Source organism: Branchiostoma lanceolatum, chromosome 18 (genome assembly GCF_035083965.1).
Source record: "Branchiostoma lanceolatum isolate klBraLanc5 chromosome 18, klBraLanc5.hap2, whole genome shotgun sequence".
Lineage (NCBI taxonomy): Eukaryota > Metazoa > Chordata > Leptocardii > Amphioxiformes > Branchiostomatidae > Branchiostoma > Branchiostoma lanceolatum.
The window spans coordinates 5,466,569-5,484,731 of NC_089739.1; the positions used below are offsets into that span (position 1 = coordinate 5,466,569).

Sequence of the window (18,163 nt, forward strand, 5' to 3'; positions counted from 1 at the left end):
GAGCCATTTTTGTGGGTTCTGAGTGTTTAACAGTGTGTTGAGGTTAGTACATATAATAGAAAATATACAGCTTTGATATAGAACAACCATCCGGCCATCTCCAGAAGAGAACCATTTCAGGTTACTGGTAGTTTTGATGTAAACATTTTTAAAAAGACTTCCGAAGAAAAACTATGGCCCCTACCAATCGCTGTCAGTACCGCAGTAATGTTTACTGACTGAGCTGCAATAATCACTTTCACAGCTAAAAGTCGCCACTGCCACGTCGGTATTTTTCTCACTTTCTATGTCGGAAATCAGGGACATAGACACACTGAGATCTTTGCAAAAAAAGCAATTTATTGCGTAGAAAACCACATTACAAACAAAAGGACACACCGATGTCCAATCTCAGACCGTGTAAGGTTTTTCTTGAGTCAGATATGATCCGTTGTCAATCAGCTGCTGATTGGCTGATGCATACTTCTCTGATTTAAACTCAACAACAAACACCGCATGATGTCGTTATAGGCCTTCGTAGTAGGTGGCTATGTACTACTAGTATGTGTTTGCGAAGAGCGTTCGAAAAGCAGCTGTGCACGGTGGCTTCGTAGAAAGTATGCCCCGGTTGAAGAAGTGCGCATGCGCAGACATCATTCCCGCTTGTACACATGGGATACTGTGAAGTCCCCTGTGGTCATGGTCTGTGTGGATAGAAAGTTGAACGTCAACGGAAACCATGAAAAGCTCTACTTTAGAAGTGATATAACATTTTGCAGAGTTGGTCTTTCTGCAATATATCCGTATAAATTGTACAATTTAAAATAGCGATATCGGGACTGCACATATCGAGCCTTTTCAGCTAGCGTAAAAAGGTGAATTATACTGAGGTGCCTTACAAAATACTGAGTACAATCAGAACTGACATAAATCTAGAAAAAAAATGCGCATTACAAGCCAAAAGCCCCCCCATAGAGTCTGTTTAGAAGACTAGCCTGTGTATACTTACTGAAAAACTTAGCTAGTAAGGTTGCTTTACCCCTGTAATAGCATTACACAGAAGCTCCCATATATACACTTGCCGGTCCGTGTATTTCCCTAAATATACGAAATTTACGAAATGCACATGTAGATGGCCTGGGTGAAATGTCAGGGCCATAAATACATTGTTTTATGCAGAAATGTAACCTGTCATGTTTACTCGTCAAATCATATTGTAGTTCGGTAGATTTCACCCATCTTCATGGGTGTATCGGTTGTGTATTTCGTGCATTTCGTGTATTTCGGTAAATGCACAGACCCTGTACTTACGACTGTCATCTCGTCCCCGTTGACCTCGCGGACGGTGCTGCTGGTCTTCCCGTTGGCGTAGGTCTCCGTGGACCGGATCTTGTTTCCGTCCCGCACAAGTTTGACCTACAAATAAACGTTTTGTAATGAAATCAAATGAGGACATCACAACAAGTGTGCACATGTTTTGTTTTTTATTATTGGGTAGGCCGAGTCTCTCTTCGCAGCCAGGGGCTGAATTGCGAGGAGCGCACAATTGACGGGGTTGTAGCGAATGCCATTCGGTGCGCAGGTGACGTCAATACGACAATTGCCCCATGTGCGGCCATATAGGACTGTAGGTTTTGAACCACGCACACCGGGAAGGACCCCTACTCTTTTCGATAAGTGCGGTGGGTGCGCTTGCACCTCTTGTCACTCTGCGGTGAACTTGACTAGCATATGGTAAATACGGCAACCACACCGAAAACAATACCTCTCGCTTCACGTCATGAGCTCGAGGTAGTGAACGAAATGCACCACAGAATGGCACTGATACAAGGATGCTTTCCTCCGGAGGCGTCGCCAAAAACAACGTCGTTATACTTTTGTTACGTCATCTGAAATGTTGTTTTGGACCACATGCTCACCTTCATCTTTCCAAGACGACCTTGGTCCTCCACCTCTTCACCCAGCTTCACGGTCTTGACCTTGTCTCCGTCCGGAAGTCCGTGTATCTTAAGAAGGTAAAAAGAAGATCTTTAATGTAGCTTTGTGTCTAAATGAGCGACGTCCAAATCGTCCTAAACTAGATCTAGCACTATACACTGAAAATGACATACTAAACACTTGTGATGCTACGAGGGGGAGTGAGGAAGTAATGCAAGTGGATTTGTAACAAGCTCATGTTTTCATCGAATGAGCTAAAATTTGGCACAAAGCATATATCTTCTTGAGACTGAAATATCTCTACAACTCAGTCGCTCCAAAAATCTGAACAACATGTTGAGATATTTCGGTCCCAATGAAATATGTGCATTTACCCCTGCGCCTTGTTTTAACCCATTCGATAAAAAAAGAACTTGCATTACCTTTTCAACACCCCATCCCCCCCCTCCCGCCTCGTATGACAAATAAGCTTTTAACTTCGGCTTCTTCAAACTTCAGTTCGCACGTAAAATCTATGATGAAAACGTTTAAAAACTTTTTTTTTCATCCCAGTATCTGCTTAGAGATCACTCTGACCACTCCAACTTACAGTAGTAGTCATGGAGTCGCCGTTGTCCTGACTGGTGTAGGAGATCTTGTCCATAAAACTACCGACGCCTTCCTGAATAGCAGGGGGAGCGTCTGGGAAGGACAGAGATATCATACGTCAAGCAATGTAAAGGCCGGCAAGGTAGTCTTGTGATTAGGGTTGTCCACTGAGAATCTAAAGGTTCTGTGTTCGAATCCCTGGCGGTCCCAGCATTGTGCCCCCAGGAAAGTTAAAGTTGGGTCCGGGAACAAACTTGGACCGTCGGGCCAGTAAGAACAAACTTGAATACACAGTCACCAAGACAAACTAACAAATTAACAAACTCACAAACTCACAAACTAACAAACTAACAAACTAACAAACTAACAAACTAACAAACTAACAAACTAACAAACTAACAAACTGACAAGCTGACAAACTAACAAACCAAAAATAACATTATTAACACCAATAACTCATTCCTTACGCAGGTAACAAGTTGTACTTCGTTCGGTCCGTGGACTAGCATTACCAAACGAACTTTACTCGAACCCAGACTGTACAATGAATAGGCAATGAAACAATGATTAAACTGCCAATTGTTAGTAATGATCATCATTGTTGATGCAAGAGCTGAGGTCAGACGGATACAGTCTACAAAACCAAAGTCAACCGCTGACACAAAATGAGGCGGGGCGTGTGTGCTCACGCCACGTACTCAGCTCGTACGTGACTCGGAATAAAAAAAGGTTTCTGACAGCGAGCAAAATACGTGGACACGGAGGCATCAAACAATATCAACTCGTTATATTTTGCTATCTTTAGAAACGTTATTATGAGAAGCTCGCAATGTAATATGAACATGGCATGTGAAAATGTTTGACTGCATTTCGAAGGAGGCCCTTTGTCGCCATGCTCGCCTTTTTTCATATACATCGTTGTATAGCCGCGTCATGTGTGCACGCTAAGCAGGATGTTCCTGTAGCTCAACTGGTAGCGTTTCACAGTTCTTTTAGAAAAAACCTGCTGAAGTGGCGTTGAAGCCTGCTGAGCCAGAAAAGAAACCAGCAGCACCAGCTAGCGACCCCTCCCTGTAAAAATACACCCTGCTACAAGGAAACTTGCAGCCCTATGTTCCGCTAGGCACTACAAGGGTCTTAACCGGATAGGTCTAATGCTATAGCCACATTGGTAAACTATATAGACATATATATTCGGTTATTCCAAGGCAGCAACACTTGTTATTCAATTTGCATATAAACGTATTCTTGGAAGATCTAATATGAAAGCAAAGCTCTGTGCGTTAACTTCCGCATTATTTTAGAAATATAAACACAAAATTTGAGCAATAGCACTACGCTACACTTAGGTCTAGACTACCGAGTACCTCGATACTTAGATGATGAGAATTAGAGAGCTTTTACTCAACGCAATGACATATCACATTACCTCACGTACTTAAGTACCTAACTGTAATTTTACAGTTTAAGCTAGTTAAAAACCATAACTAGCAAAGTACCATAAAACTACAGAATTTTTACCCAGTAGTTCGTAGAACTTTTTCTGGCCCTCCTTGTCGGTCTTGTGGGGCTTCCAAGTACCGCTGAAACTCATGATTGTCTTCGGGGGATGTCGACAGGTGGATTGAGGAAGTAGCGAAGGTGCGTCGGTGAGACCACAGTTACAAAAGAACTCCGTGTCAAAAGTTGAACCTATTTATATGTGTCAAGGGGGGAACATTGCAAATCATGGATGTTGATTCTAAAGGAACTACAACTCAACCTGGGTACAACCCTTGACATCACATTTCCGGTCAGGACACGTGACATAGACTGTGGGTCATTTCAACTTGAGAAGGGTCAGAAGACTGACCCCAAAACCTGTTGATGAGTGCTTTATATATATATGTGTACGAAAATAGCCTGTAAGACTTTTACTATGTTTTAAGGGACTAATTGCTCGTTTTTTAAAGTCATATTTTACCATCCACCTGTTTTCTCATTTCTTCGTCAAACTACAAAAGTAGAGGAACAAGTATTAGTTAACAATCACAAACGTTAACTAATACTTGTAGGTTTTGCTTAGGAAATCATAAAACTTAATGCATGGTGTACAGACAGCTAAATAAACACGGTTTTGCCTTTCAATTGGTGGCGTCGGCTCAATACCAACAATGTAAAATGGGGGGGGGGGCGAAATTATTCTTATTTGTCGTTAGAGAAAAGGTCCCTTGTTTTGTCTTTAAAGATCCTCTCAAAAATAAATATAGAATTTAAAAAAAAAATTATCGGTAGCTCTGTTGGTTGAAAAGTTAAGGGTATTCTTTTATCAAATTAACAGCACTCTAGGATATTTTTAGTTGGCCACTTCCAAACGTTGAATGGCTTTGAGGTTGCCTTACGAAACATGGCGCCCGTTGCCATAGCGACGTTGTTCTGCTAACAAACGTAATCAGACACGCTCCTTGTGGTGTTGTTCTACCGTGTCTCATTTTCCTAGAACAGTCTTAGGTAATGTAAAGATTTCGTGGAAGTCGGTTTTTCATTGAACTCTCGGACATTGATCGACAGGTTGTCTACCTCTCGGACGTTGACCTACAGAGTGCACCTTTGCGCAAACAATAACGTCATGGTCTTAGGTCCACTTTTAATATCCCCTTTATATGTGGGTACTTTTCTAAAGGTAAAGTAGGGGAGTCTTATAGACTTTTTAATACTGTGGGCAGTGGGTTTTTATCAACTGTGGCCAAAATATAGGGCACTGGAAATCAGAGCCTATCTCTCTCCTTCCACCGCCTGTTGCCTCCCCAACCGAAGCCAGGTACCCATTTTTATACATGGGTGGAGTGGAAAAAGTCGTGTGACGTGTCTTTCCAATGGTACATCATCGGAGGCATGTCAGAGAATTTGAACCCAGGGTGCCTTTCTACCATGTGGTAAAAAAAAGTTGCCCCATGACGGTCGTAGTAAGCAAGGACATTATATAGAATAAGAAAGTATTTAATCGTCTTGGAAACACAGATTGAAGAAAATATACAATTTGTACTGAAAGTAATCATAGTTTTATTCTGTTTGACAAAAAAATCTACGATTATTTGTTGTACTGCATCAGATTGGTTTCACACACGAACGCCAAGTTTCAACTGTTTCCAGTTGCCATGGTCACGCCTGTTGCCATAGTGACGGGTTGCCCCGGTAACGAGTTGCCATGGTTACTCTTTGGCGAAGATCCTTGTACTCTTCGTTCCATCCGGGGCCGTCAGCACCTGGGTAAAAAGAGGCGTGATATTGATAAATCGATTAATCAATATCATGATAACTTCCATACAGACAGAATTGTTGCCACTAAAGAACACAATTTCCCCAAAGAAATCGAAGCACTCATGTCTAGGCTTTTTCTTCATTTTTGATTTTTTTCTTAGTTTTCATTATTGTAAATTTCTTGCTACTTTTGTCATTGCCGGACAGATTTGAAATCGAGCCAAGCCAACCTTCCAATCCTGTCAGTCTCCGTTTACACCATCTTCCTCCTCACATCCTGTCACTCTACAATATTAGAATACGTACACACAATAATACAAACGAACAAACAAACAAACAAACAAACACACACGCAGACAGAAAACAATAGATCCGTATACAATTGATGAGTTTTATGTGTTTTGTTGTCTTTCTTATAATATTTCTACATTATGATCACATTCCAATCATAAAGCCGTAAGTTATATGATCATACATACAATTGAAGTTTTTTCCTGAACGGTCTCAGTCCGCTAGAAAGCGGTTCTTACCAAGTACAGCCGCCCGTCAGCCCGCACCTCTCGCTCCTGGATCTGCTTCCCTTTAGGAGAGTCGAACTCGAAACGCAGCTTGGAACCGTCCCAAGTCGGGCTGATCTGTGAACAGTTTTCATGAACAGTTTCATTAGATTGGTAAGTCATTGGACAAGTCATTGGATAAGTTCCTTGCGAACAATTAAGTGTTTAATTTAGTATGTTACTGGGTATTTGTGGCCAGCATAACGTAAGAACCTCTGGATCGATGGGTTGTGATGATATTTGGTATGAGGCTTGGAAAGGTTGTTGTCGATTTTGGGCCACCTGGTATGTAGGTTTGCCTCTCCTAACAGCATGGTCTGGAACTGCATGGGCGTTTGTTTTCTATAATGTCTATCTGGAGTCTTTTAGAAATGTATTTCCACATATTGTGTGCTCTTACGAGAGTTCTGTTCTAAGGTGGGGAACAGGCACACTGCAGCACTTCTGTGGTGTCTTGAAAATACTACATAGTGTTATGTGTGGCTCTTTTTCTCCAAGTAACTTTGTGCAAGACGATAATTTTAGCACAATTTGATGACGTCATGATAACGTCGTCAACAATTACAGGGCCAAAATGGGAGCTCCTTATTGGCCAGGCTGTTCTTAAAGGTATCGGCACCCAGTCAGGACGCTGGAAACTGCAATTTTGCCCTTCCTTGAAGTTTGCGGTAAACTGCTAACCTATATAGGTAAATGATGCCAGATAACGAAAATAGACCTATATATCTAACAAATCAGTTTTTTCCTCAATTTTGTTGTTGAAATATTGCTGCGGCATGCCCGTCTCCCACCTTAAGAATCTCAGTAATACTGAAGATATCAAGATTAAGAAAAATGATGAAGAACCTTCACTTCGCCCTGCTGTATCTCTCCTTCGAACTCCTGCCCGACCTTGAACTTGATCTCCGTAGTCTTGCCGGCGATGGTCTTGATGTGGAAGGTGTCGCCATCTTGCTGGATGGTTTCTCGCGGACTGGCAGATTTCGCGACCTGGCGCATAGCCGGGTCCACACCTGGATTTTAAACATGTATCAAGGCCATGTTTATTCGATTACAACATGTATATGGATGACATCCTATGGGAACTGCACAACTGATGCGAGCGTGTGAAATAAATTTAAGTTTAGCCCTTCAAAAAAGCTGCCCTCATTATTATGAAATCTAAGTGGTTAGGAATGTTGAGCAGACGACTAAACACACAGAGTATGGTACACCGAACAAAAGATTCGTAATTTTTGTACACACTAAAAACAAAACCTCTCGTTTCACGGAGGTAAAAGACGAAATTATCCCCACGTCAAAACTACAGGCAAAGATTTTCGACAAGACCAGGGGGCATCATCATCGATTGGTATCCAATTTTTTTTCGGCAGGGTTGGTATAGAAACATCACCTAGATTTCAAAACTTCGGCATTTCTTTCACGCGCTCGCATCTGTTTTAGGATATCCAGAGAATGTCACCCATAAAACCAGGGCGGTGAAGCCCACGCTACGAGTTCACCGTTTGCTTTCTGGTAGGTCACCGGTACCATTGTACACAATCGATAAGTTGAATAAACAAATTGATTACTTATAAACCATGGGCGTTACGTGAAGGTCATTTCCTTATGCGGACTGTACCATTTGGGAGGGGTGCATTCTTCCGTCAAGCACATGTACCTGTATGCCACTACTTCTGAGAAAATAAAATAGCCAACTAGTTACATACCCCCACCTTTAGTTGATTGGTATAAGCCGTAGTGCTCGAAACTTTTGCTGGCATAACGTTATGTGTATAATGAACTGAAGTTTACCACTTTGAGCCGGGCAGGCGAAGAAACGATTGGAAGAAATTAATAAATAAAAACGTACTGAGGTTGGGAGCTACATACCTATGCTGTGGTGTAAACAAAACTGGTATTTCAGGCTAAGAGTAAATGTTGTCCATCTATATAAATAAAAAGATGAAAGAAATGGCCACCCTACCCAGCGCCTCCAAAAAGGCGTCGAAATTCTCCGACTCGACGAACCTCCAGTTTCCGCTTAAGTTTACAGCCATTTTCAGGTTTTTCACTAAAACGAAAGTAATATTGGAATGCAGGTGTCTGTTAGTAAGTGTGGGATATATCAATGAGGTTGGCTAGTTCCGTTAGTTTTATGGCCGCCATTTTGATTCTTGCGGTTGTTTCGATTCAAGTTGACTGAGGTGTTTGATTCCACATAGCGACAATAACATTGAATCGTGGACGCGGACGCTTTAGGATACCCACACAAATAGCTAATACTGCATCACGATTAGCTGATGCAGTTGTCGTAAAATATAAAACTATATAGTTAGAAATCATGATAGCGAGAAGAAGAAATTCATAGCTACGGAAGGAAAAAAATAGCGTCTTATCCTCACCTTGACTTTGGTATCACGGACTATGCCATTCCGGACGACAGGGGGTAGGGGTTGACACTCTCATGTTGAAACCAAGGCTGAAGCAACAGTTCATTGCGAAGGGGGCAAAGTGCCAACTTGTCTAAGCCATAGAGAAGAGTTTCAGTTCGGCAGTTGGCAAAAAGAGAAGTTTAAGCAAGCATGAAACGTACTAGTATTCAAAAATAAAAACGGACTGTCATATTGAAAACTATTTCTTATCCGTTGTAGTTGACACAACATGCTTCAGAATGCACTCTGTCTGTGAAAGGTTGACACAACAACAAACCAGCCAGTCAGGGATTCGATCCTACGTGCAAACAATGTGACTTTTATCTTTATTACATTTCTGCGTCGTCATCTGTGACATGTAACATGCTGACATATATCCATGAAGCATTTATAGAGATGGGGGACGCAACTTGCAGTTTTAGCAATTTCCGCCAGAGGTCGTACATGACCGGTTAAACTACTTATACTGTCAGTAACCCTCTTCCGCGCTTTTAAGCGAGGCAAGCCATTAGCTAATGCTAATTGCCATTGAGGCCAACTGTAGAGGGGCCCGTTTGCCTTCCACGGGAAGAACAACCGTTACCCGTTATGTTGTCGACTGCACTCAGACAATTTTCGTTACCGTCGTCCAAGAGAGCAACGTTTTCAAGCTGACACAGCATGATATGAAGTAAGTGTAAGTGGGAAATGTTGATATAATTTTTTCCTTGGTGAACGTTTCCTACAAGCTCAATACTTGTCGTTGGGCCGTCTTTTCAGTTTATATTCTTATGTAACTTCATACCCATTTACAATAGTATCGTCCGTGTGTATTTTCCCTCATTTCTATTGCTGGTACGCGATCTTTTAGTCGCCCCTAGTGGACATCTGTTTCGTTTCGCACTAACAATGATTATCGTAACGAATTGACAACGCTGAATATTAAGACCCAATCCTGTCGCGTCTGTCTGCTTTGTCACCGGAGTGAGATCTGTAGTTTGAGTCAGTTCCGCTAGAGAGTGCAAATGGACGGGATATTAGTATTGCATGGACACAGTCAGTACGTCAAACAGAACCGGCCAGCATTACCCACAGACTGTGGGCGGTGCATAATGAGTTTATTTGAAATCGCCGAAACAGACAGACAGACAGACAGACAGACAGACAGACAGACAGACAGACAGACAGACAGACAGACAGACAGACAGACACGCACGCACGCACGCACGCACGCACACACACACACACACACACACACACACACACACACACACACACACACACACACACACACTGACAGAGAAGCCAAAAACTATGTATTCGCTTCTCCCCGTAATTATATAACGATACTTATCCAACAGTCTAACACACAGTCTTAGATGCAGACTTATCTATTTCCTTATCATGTATACATTGGGTGAAGTGTTGATTGCTTTTGGATTGTAAGGGCGGGGGTGAGCGCGAACGTAGACCCCCACTATCATAAATTACGCAGCCGAGTTACCCGCGTTTGGGGTAATCAAAGGGGTCATCCCAGACCGGGAGTGCAATGGTCGGGCCTCACCCTTGACGGACGTCCGTGCGTGATCAACGTGCCATCTCTGCCAGGTAAGTATAACATGTCTGTGTCACTTTTACAACCCAGTTCAAAATAGAGATAACATCTATTGTGGGATGTTAAACTTTACGTGTCCATAAAAATGAGTATATGATAGTTATAGTATTTTCCATTCTTTTGCATAAAGGAATGTCAGGAATGAGATTTTCCCTTTGGTTAACTTTTGCAGATACATTGTAGGTATTTTGCTATCATATATTAAAAGTCACTATACTTTATGTAAAGTAACGTGCCCTTGACATTGCAGCATAACCTATGACGTCAAAATCTCGCTAAGACACGCGAGAGTGAACCTGACTAAATCGCGCTCCTAGCGGCCCGACTGACCGACCCACGCTGAAAGTAATCTCCTAGCAGATATAGCGGTCGGTCTTGTTTTACGCGTATTTGGCAATGCACAAGTTTTCTGGAGGTGTTTTGTACATTTGTGAAAACGCCCAAATGAAAATCTTCATTAGAACGTAAACATTGCTAAATACGCTCAAAACTAGCCTGTAAATTCTTAGTATCTGTATTGCGTTAGTAAAAACAATGTTAGATTTTGTAAGATGTTACTCTCTTTTGGTAGCGGTTGTAGTGATTGCTCTGCTACCAAAGACATGCTATAGACCACGATTTTCGGACGCTGAGAACAAATTATCACTGATCACGCGCAGCTGGCAGACCGCACCTGAGTTTCCTATGGCACTGAGTATGGCGGGAATTTCTGCTGTTAAGAACATCACGCCTCACAGTGATCCCGGGCCACGCAGAACAAGGAACCAGACTTCAACTGACATGTCTACACTACTGGCCACGCTCGTACTGCTGCTCTCCGGAGATGTCCACTCAAATCCAGGACCAATTGACTTAGGCCTGGCCAGCAAAGGACTGCACATTGGACATGTCAATATTAACAGCTTAAGAAACAAAGTACATGAAGTAACGGAATTATTGTGTAATAACAATATGCATATTTTAGCGGTCTCAGAGACCCACCTTGACGTTGGAATGTGTAATGACATGCTATGTATCCCAAACTACATCTTTGTAAGAAAGGACCGTAATGATAAGGGTGGAGGCGTAGGCCTGTACATAAAAAACACAATCCCCTATAAACTCAAACCTGATTTAGAGTTCCCCGATATTGAAGCGATCTGGGTTGAAATACACCTTCCACACGTTAAATCAATCTTGGTTGGGTGTACTTACCGACCACCCAGTGCAAGACTTGATTATCTTCACAAGATTACTCACATGTTAGACAAAGCTACTCACGATGACCAAGAAGTGCTTGTGTTAGGAGACTTTAATGTAAACTGGAAAGACAATCAGTGCCCCTTGCGTGATAGGCTTCAGTTGGAATGCTCTGCTCTTGACCTTCAACAGCTTGTCAAGCAAGCGACTAGAATAGTCAACTCATCTAAAACATGTATAGATCTTATATTCTCAAACAGGTCTGATAGATTTACTAACACAAAATCAGTTCCGTTAGGTTATACTGATCACAACTTAATTCACTCGACGCGGAAAACAAAAGTTCCTAAGGGACATCCCACAATCATTTTGAAACGCTCATACAAGAGATTTGAGCCACAAATATTCCTACACGACATTACACTCGTTCCTTGGCACATAGTCTGCAATGAACAGGATGCAAATGATGCCTTATCCTGCTTCATGTTGTTGTTCACACAAGTGGTCGACCAGCATGCCCCGGTCCGGAAAAGTTCAGTGAGGGCAACGCCAGCCCAGTGGGTAGACGGTGGCCTCCGAGAACTGATGAACCAGAGGGACGATGCAAAAAAAGAAGCACAGGCATCAGGGCTAGCATCTGACTATGAGGTCTATAAGAAATTGAGGAACGTAGTGGTCAGAGAGAACAGAAAGAAGAAGAAAGCTTATTACAAAGACTGCATTGAATCACATTGTAAAGATGGGAACACTAAGCAGCTGTGGGCTGTAATCAACAATATTCTTGGAAGAAACACACGTAGAACTCCAACTGTCATAGAGACAGATGGACGGATACTGACAAAACCTATGGAAATAGCTGAACACTTTAACGAATACTTCATAAATAAAGTAGAGGGTCTCACGCAAGGAGGCGACATAGATATAGCCAGTATAACAGCACCGATCGTAGACAACATCATGGCATCTAAGAACTGTACCTTTTCATTTCAAGATGTAACAGTAAGTCACGTCCACAAGTTACTCTGCTCACTCCCAGTCAGTAAATCCACCGGACTTGACAACATTGACAACACTTTACTGAGAATCTCAGCTGACTATATAGCAGAACCCCTGTGCCATATTTTTAATTCTTCACTTAGACACGGAGTATTTCCTACTATGTGAAAACAGGCCAAGATAATTCCTCTTATAAAGAACAAAGCTCTCCCACTGAACGGACCCAACAGCCGTCCTATCAGTCTCCTACCCGCAATAAGCAAATTGATAGAAAAGATATGTAAACATCAAATTCAAACTTACCTCGTTTCTAATGATATTCTTTCTGACTGTCAGCACGCATATAAACAGTACCATTCTACATCGAGTGCACTTGTGCAAATGTCAGATAGATGGCTGGAGGAAATTGACAAGGGTAACCTAGTGGGTGCTGTGCTTCTAGATTTCAGTGCCGCATTTGACGTTGTTAATCACGAAATCTTACTGGCTAAATTAAAATGCTATGGTTTTGAAGAATCTGCTTTAGGTTGGCTAAGAAGTTACTTGACCAATAGAACACAGACAGTTTTTGTAAATGGAAGTGTATCGTCACATAAGGAGTGCAAGAGCGGCGTTCCTCAAGGAAGCTGCTTAGGCCCACTACTTTTCTGCATATACACCAATGATATGCCTACAGTAGTTACACAATCTGACATAGTGATGTATGCCGACGACACTACGCCTTCGGCGTCAGGCTCTAGTGTAGCGGTAATAGAACGCAAATTGCAGTCTGATTTGACACATGTATGGAACTGGGTAGAAGCAAATAGACTAATTCTGAATGTGGGTAAAACAAAGTCAATTGTTTTCGGTAGTCGTCACAAACTGAAACAAAACACAAATCTACAGCTGACTGTGGGCAATCAGACAATAGAACAAGTAGAGCAGGCAAAACTGCTAGGAATGGAAATGGACCGGCAGTTAACCTGGGGGCAACACACGGACAAAGTTAAATCCAAAATGACCAGCGCTTTGGCAGCACTAGCAAGATCTAGTGACTACCTCACTAGTGACACGTTAAAAACAGTTGCACAGTCACTAGTCCTAAGTCACATTGATTATTGTTCTTGCCTTTTGTCAGCTATTTCTCAATCTCACCTAAATAAACTACAGATTCTACAAAACAAGGCAGCTAGACTTGTCCTAAATGCCAAGTATGACTCCAACACAGACGACATGCACAGGAGGCTGAATTGGCCCAAAGTCAACGTAAGATTATACACAAACACTCTCGCCATGTTTCACAAACTTCTGGTGACCAAAAAGCCAGAAGCTATCCACAATAGGTTACAGAGAATTGACATCACACATCGACATAACACCCGTCTCGCCCAAGGAGGGGGTTTCAAACTGCCAAAACCCAGAACCACCTCAGCTACCAGAACCTTCATGTACAGATGTATAAGATCATATAACACCTTTCCACAACACATCAAAACATCTACACCTTCACTGTTTAAAAAATTCCTAAAAGAAAGAGTGATTACACAAGGGTACACAAATAAGCCATTACAATACTGGTGGTAGTTGAGCGTTCGCACGAATGTATTTGAAGTGACCTCTGACCTCTCACGATTTTTATTGTATCACACTCGATTTTGTACATAACTGCCATTCATTTGTATATGTATTGTTCCTTGTATGATGTTTTTAATGTATTAATGTGAACTCCAGGAAGAATAGTGGAAGATTGTATCTAACACTAATGGAGATTCAAATAAAAACAAACAAACAAACTAGCCAGACCTCTACATCTGCTTGGAGATTATTTTTGGCCTGTTCGTGGGCCGGTCAGTCGGGCGGGCCGCTAGGAGCGTGATTTAGTCAAGTCAACTCTCGCGTGTCTAAGCGAGATTTTGCGATAGTTTGACGTCATAGGTTATGCTGCAATGTCAAGGTCATGCCAGTTAACTTGAAACATAACGAAATGTAATGTATCACAGTCAAATAGCTACTATATTTTTGCAAAGTTAACCGTAAGGGAAAGTCTAATTTACGTTATTCTTAATATACAAAAGAAGGAAGAATATTGCAAGTATGATATATCCATTTTTATGGACACTTAGGCTTTAAGATCCCACAATAGATAATGCCTCTTTTTTGAACTGGGTGGTAGAATTGACCGTTACGGGTGTCATACTTACCTGGCAAAAATGGCACGTTGATCACGCACGGACGTCCGTCAAGGGTGAGGCCCGACCATTGCACTCCCGGTCTGGGATGACCCCTTCGATTACCCCAAACGCGGGTAACTCGGCTGCGTAATTCATGATAGTGGGGGTCTGCGTTCGCGCTAACCCCCGCCCTTACAATCCAAAATCAGTCAACACTTCACCTTGTCCGAAGTCAGCACCCAAAACATGTCTGGAAGACCAACTCTGTGGTATTATTACGTGGAGAATCATTGTTTTAGGCTTGTTAGTCTGTGCGTGTTTCGGGGATTCGAGATAAACACAATGCACCGCCCACAGTCTATGGGTGATGGTGATACAGTAGCTGCTGTTTGACGTACTGAATGTGTCGATGCAACATCCCCGTTCAGCTGCGCCCTCCAGCAGGAATGATTTAAACTACAGATGTCATTCCGGTGACTGACCGACGCGACAGGATTGGGTCTTGATATTCAGCGTTGTCCATTTGTCCGAGCGTTCACAAAACTTATCCGGTTTCTTGAGTAACTTTTGTTTTGTGTATCTCTTTACCTTTATGTTTAACTTTCATCTACCTTCCCAGAACACAGATTTTTACGATGTAATACGCCATATTGGATTCCATCATAGGTTCACCAACACAAACATGCCCATCACATCAGCAAGTCAAACACACAGACAAGTATTTGTACAGCAGGTTCTGGCTTGGTATCAAAGTGTAACATAATGCTCCACTCTAACAACTGGGAAACATCCAGTGTTTCTGGACGTTGCGTGACTTTTCTTTCAGTGTTTTCACAGGACGAAATAGTCGTCACTCCTAAACGATTTTGCAAATGGCGGTTTGATTTTCGAAAGTTTAGATCTGCTTGAACGAACATCTGGAAAACTGTTTGAGAACATCTGTCGGTTGAATGTCGGCGGGACCTGGTTAGAATTTAGAAAGTTGTACCGTCTGGAAACAGTTTGTAGAGATTTTGAAGGGTCAAGACCTCCTGTCTTTGTCGAAACATAAACGTCAAACCTGGAAGTTCTGTGGCAGTAAATTTACGTATTTTAAAAACTTAAAAACTTGAAATATAAACATTTTGATATGTCACCATGAAAACATACCAACTATCATAAATATCCATCCACAACCTCCCGAGTTATGCTGCATGTTCACAAAGAAACAAACAGACCAACAAACGGACACACACACATGCACACTCACACGCACGCACATGGACACGCATATACACAATGTAGGCGATCTCATCTCGAATTCAGGGACAAGAAGTAAAAATCAAGAAGACAAATTTGCTGACATCTCCACTGCACCATGCACAGCACCTTGCCAGAACGTAATGCGTATAACGTTACGGCAATTACCTAGTGATTTAAACCTGTTATAACTGCCGAATCTCTTTCGTTCTCTTTGGTCAACGTTGCATAGGATTGACAGCCGTTACATAAGATATGTCTTTGGACACAGCTAGATGAACCAATATACGAGATATTAACCTTAAATACGCTACCACGACCTTAAACGCAAGTTCTTGCTTACGTTCTGGCGACGTGCTACCATGCAGTTATGCACCACTCCAACACCGCTTACGAGCGCCAATACAAGTCTGCGGACGCTACCGGTACTGCATGTGCTATTACGTACGTCGCACCATGACGACCAATCAAAGTAGGATAATTCTTGAACAACACTGGCCGGACTGGCGCTTCTTACCAGCGCTTTGCGTGACTTGTTTACAATCAGAGCTAACTCGATGTGACTTGTTAAGTGACTCGTAGACAAAAAGTGGAAAAGTCGGGTCACGGGGTCAACCAAAAACCACTCGGGCGAAAAGCAGAACAATGACGATGTCAGTCAGATAGTTGGGTTGTTACTGTTAGCAAAATTAGACATATTTTTACCGAATGTCACATCATTTCCTTAGATATGAGGTAAAACGGGCAACAACGGACTGATAAAACGAAGCATGACGCGTTTTCGTTAGCTTTTACTGCAATGCGGCTTCGCTACGGCTCGCATATTTTAGCTAAGCACACCGGGTCACCCCTACATATCTTGATAAGTGTGTTGGGTTCTTTTGGCACCATAAGCTCCTCATACACGGAGCTAGACCCGTAAGTTTGGTACTTAGTTTGGTAAAATAAAGAACTACAAACATTATAAGTGTACGCATGCCCGCTTGCATACATCGAGATATCACCCTATGATTTATAGAATGTGCGATTGAAAGCAAAAGAATGAAGTTACCGTTTAGGACGATGTGTAGAACTTGAAGGTTCATTGAACCTGGTCTTACCTAACTTACGCAACAAAACTTATGCAACTTAGACGTCACGTGGTAGGTAAACCGGGAACGGATATGACGTATGTGTGGTGTGATGTTTGATGATCATTGACTGAGGAAGTTGTAAATGACTCCTGAGATCTTGGTGCTCTTTTAATAGGTACATTGCCATCGGTATCATACACTACTTGCAATTACATGTAACGTTACTACCATATTGCTGTGGTCAATAGAAAATCCCGCATACGATTTTCGGTCTTTTTTTGCCGGCTTTTATTCTACTTACTACTTTGGCAAAGTAAAAAGCGACAAAATCAAAGTGTACACATGTCTGCTTGCAAATATCATGATATCACCCTATGTTGATGAAGGTTAGACATCCAGGTAGTAAGATACGCCAAAAATAGTTACTCAAGCAACTGGATAAAATTTTGAAACAGTCAGATGTTTCAGACAAATCCTGTCAGTGACGAAAGACTGCGGATGCTGTCTGAAACGTCTGACTGTTTCAAAATTTTATCCAGTTGCTTGAGTAACTATTTTTGGCGTATCACCCTATGATTTATAGAACATGGTGTGCGATTGAAAGCTTTATCTTTTTTAACTACGGTATTCATATGTATCAAAACATCCGCTAACATTTGTTCAGTAATGTCCACGGCGAAAATCCCTGCGAACACAAATGAACCCACAGTATTTAGTTTCTGTAAGATGGCCGTGCCCCAATGAGTCTGAAAGTCTAGACTACCTCATTTTAATAGGCCGTCTGTTATCCCTAGTGAATGGAACGGTAAATACCTATTGTAAAAAGGTGTTAAAGCGGCACTTATAAACAACACTAGATATAAATCAATTGATAGGCATTGACAGATTATGATTAAACAAAGAAAGAAAACTATACTTTTGAACAAATGAAAAGGGCTGTTTTAAACCTATGTATCGGGTTAATATAGCAACAAATGTTTCACTAAAGACAGTTTATTAATTTCATATGTTCATGTATAGAAATCGGCACCAATGTGTAATGTCATAATTCATATTAGACATGATTCTTTTAACAGATGTTTGTATGGAAACTTGTCAAAAACTTTGTGGTTCACCAGAGAAAAAAATAACCGTACGGTCAAGTCAAAAGGAAAGGTCATTGACCGTACGGACAGTTGTAGATGTTTAGTAAAGGACACCTGAGATGCCTACC

General features: G+C 41.8%; 2 protein-coding genes and 2 non-coding genes across 4 annotated transcripts; 1 reads left to right on the forward strand and 3 right to left on the reverse strand.

Moving 5' to 3' along the window:
- Positions 1-319: 319 nt before the first annotated feature.
- On the reverse strand, positions 320-4,176 carry LOC136424408 (14 kDa fatty acid-binding protein-like). The gene is made up of 5 exons (XM_066413000.1): positions 4,027-4,176; positions 2,507-2,598; positions 1,899-1,985; positions 1,291-1,395; positions 320-683 (listed from the first exon to the last, which is right to left on the reverse strand). Exons 1-5 carry the CDS (start codon positions 4,097-4,099, stop codon positions 633-635), a joined length of 408 nt encoding a protein of 135 aa, XP_066269097.1. The 5' UTR covers positions 4,100-4,176; the 3' UTR covers positions 320-632.
- A 1,347-nt stretch (positions 4,177-5,523) lies between these two features.
- On the reverse strand, positions 5,524-8,779 carry LOC136424307 (cellular retinoic acid-binding protein 2-like). The gene is made up of 5 exons (XM_066412856.1): positions 8,687-8,779; positions 8,269-8,355; positions 7,149-7,315; positions 6,276-6,380; positions 5,524-5,750 (listed from the first exon to the last, which is right to left on the reverse strand). Exons 2-5 carry the CDS (start codon positions 8,339-8,341, stop codon positions 5,697-5,699), a joined length of 399 nt encoding a protein of 132 aa, XP_066268953.1. The 5' UTR covers positions 8,342-8,355; positions 8,687-8,779; the 3' UTR covers positions 5,524-5,696.
- A 1,365-nt stretch (positions 8,780-10,144) lies between these two features.
- On the reverse strand, positions 10,145-10,311 carry LOC136424859 (U1 spliceosomal RNA). The gene has a single exon (XR_010753941.1). It is a non-coding gene; the product is annotated as a U1 spliceosomal RNA (small nuclear RNA).
- A 4,349-nt stretch (positions 10,312-14,660) lies between these two features.
- LOC136424860 (U1 spliceosomal RNA) lies at positions 14,661-14,827 on the forward strand. The gene has a single exon (XR_010753942.1). It is a non-coding gene; the product is annotated as a U1 spliceosomal RNA (small nuclear RNA).
- The last annotated feature ends 3,336 nt before the right edge of the window (positions 14,828-18,163 follow it).

Excerpts from the sequence above, each read along its gene's own strand:
- LOC136424307 (XM_066412856.1), bottom strand. The coding sequence starts at position 8,341 with ATGGCTGTAAACTTAAGCGGAAACTGGAGGTTCGTCGAGTCGGAGAAT. Across the intron at positions 6,381-7,148 it reads TACAGCAGGGCGAAGTGAAG|ATCAGCCCGACTTGGGACGG; the intron begins GTTCTTCATCAT and ends AACTGTTCACAG. Across the intron at positions 5,751-6,275 it reads CTGACGGGCGGCTGTACTTG|GTGCTGACGGCCCCGGATGG; the intron begins GTAAGAACCGCT and ends CTTTTTACCCAG.
- LOC136424408 (XM_066413000.1), bottom strand. The coding sequence starts at position 4,099 with ATGAGTTTCAGCGGTACTTGGAAGCCCCACAAGACCGACAAGGAGGGC. Across the intron at positions 1,986-2,506 it reads GCGACTCCATGACTACTACT|ATACACGGACTTCCGGACGG; the intron begins GTAAGTTGGAGT and ends TACCTTCTTAAG. Across the intron at positions 684-1,290 it reads ACGGGGACGAGATGACAGTC|ACCATGACCACAGGGGACTT; the intron begins GTAAGTACAGGG and ends CTATCCACACAG.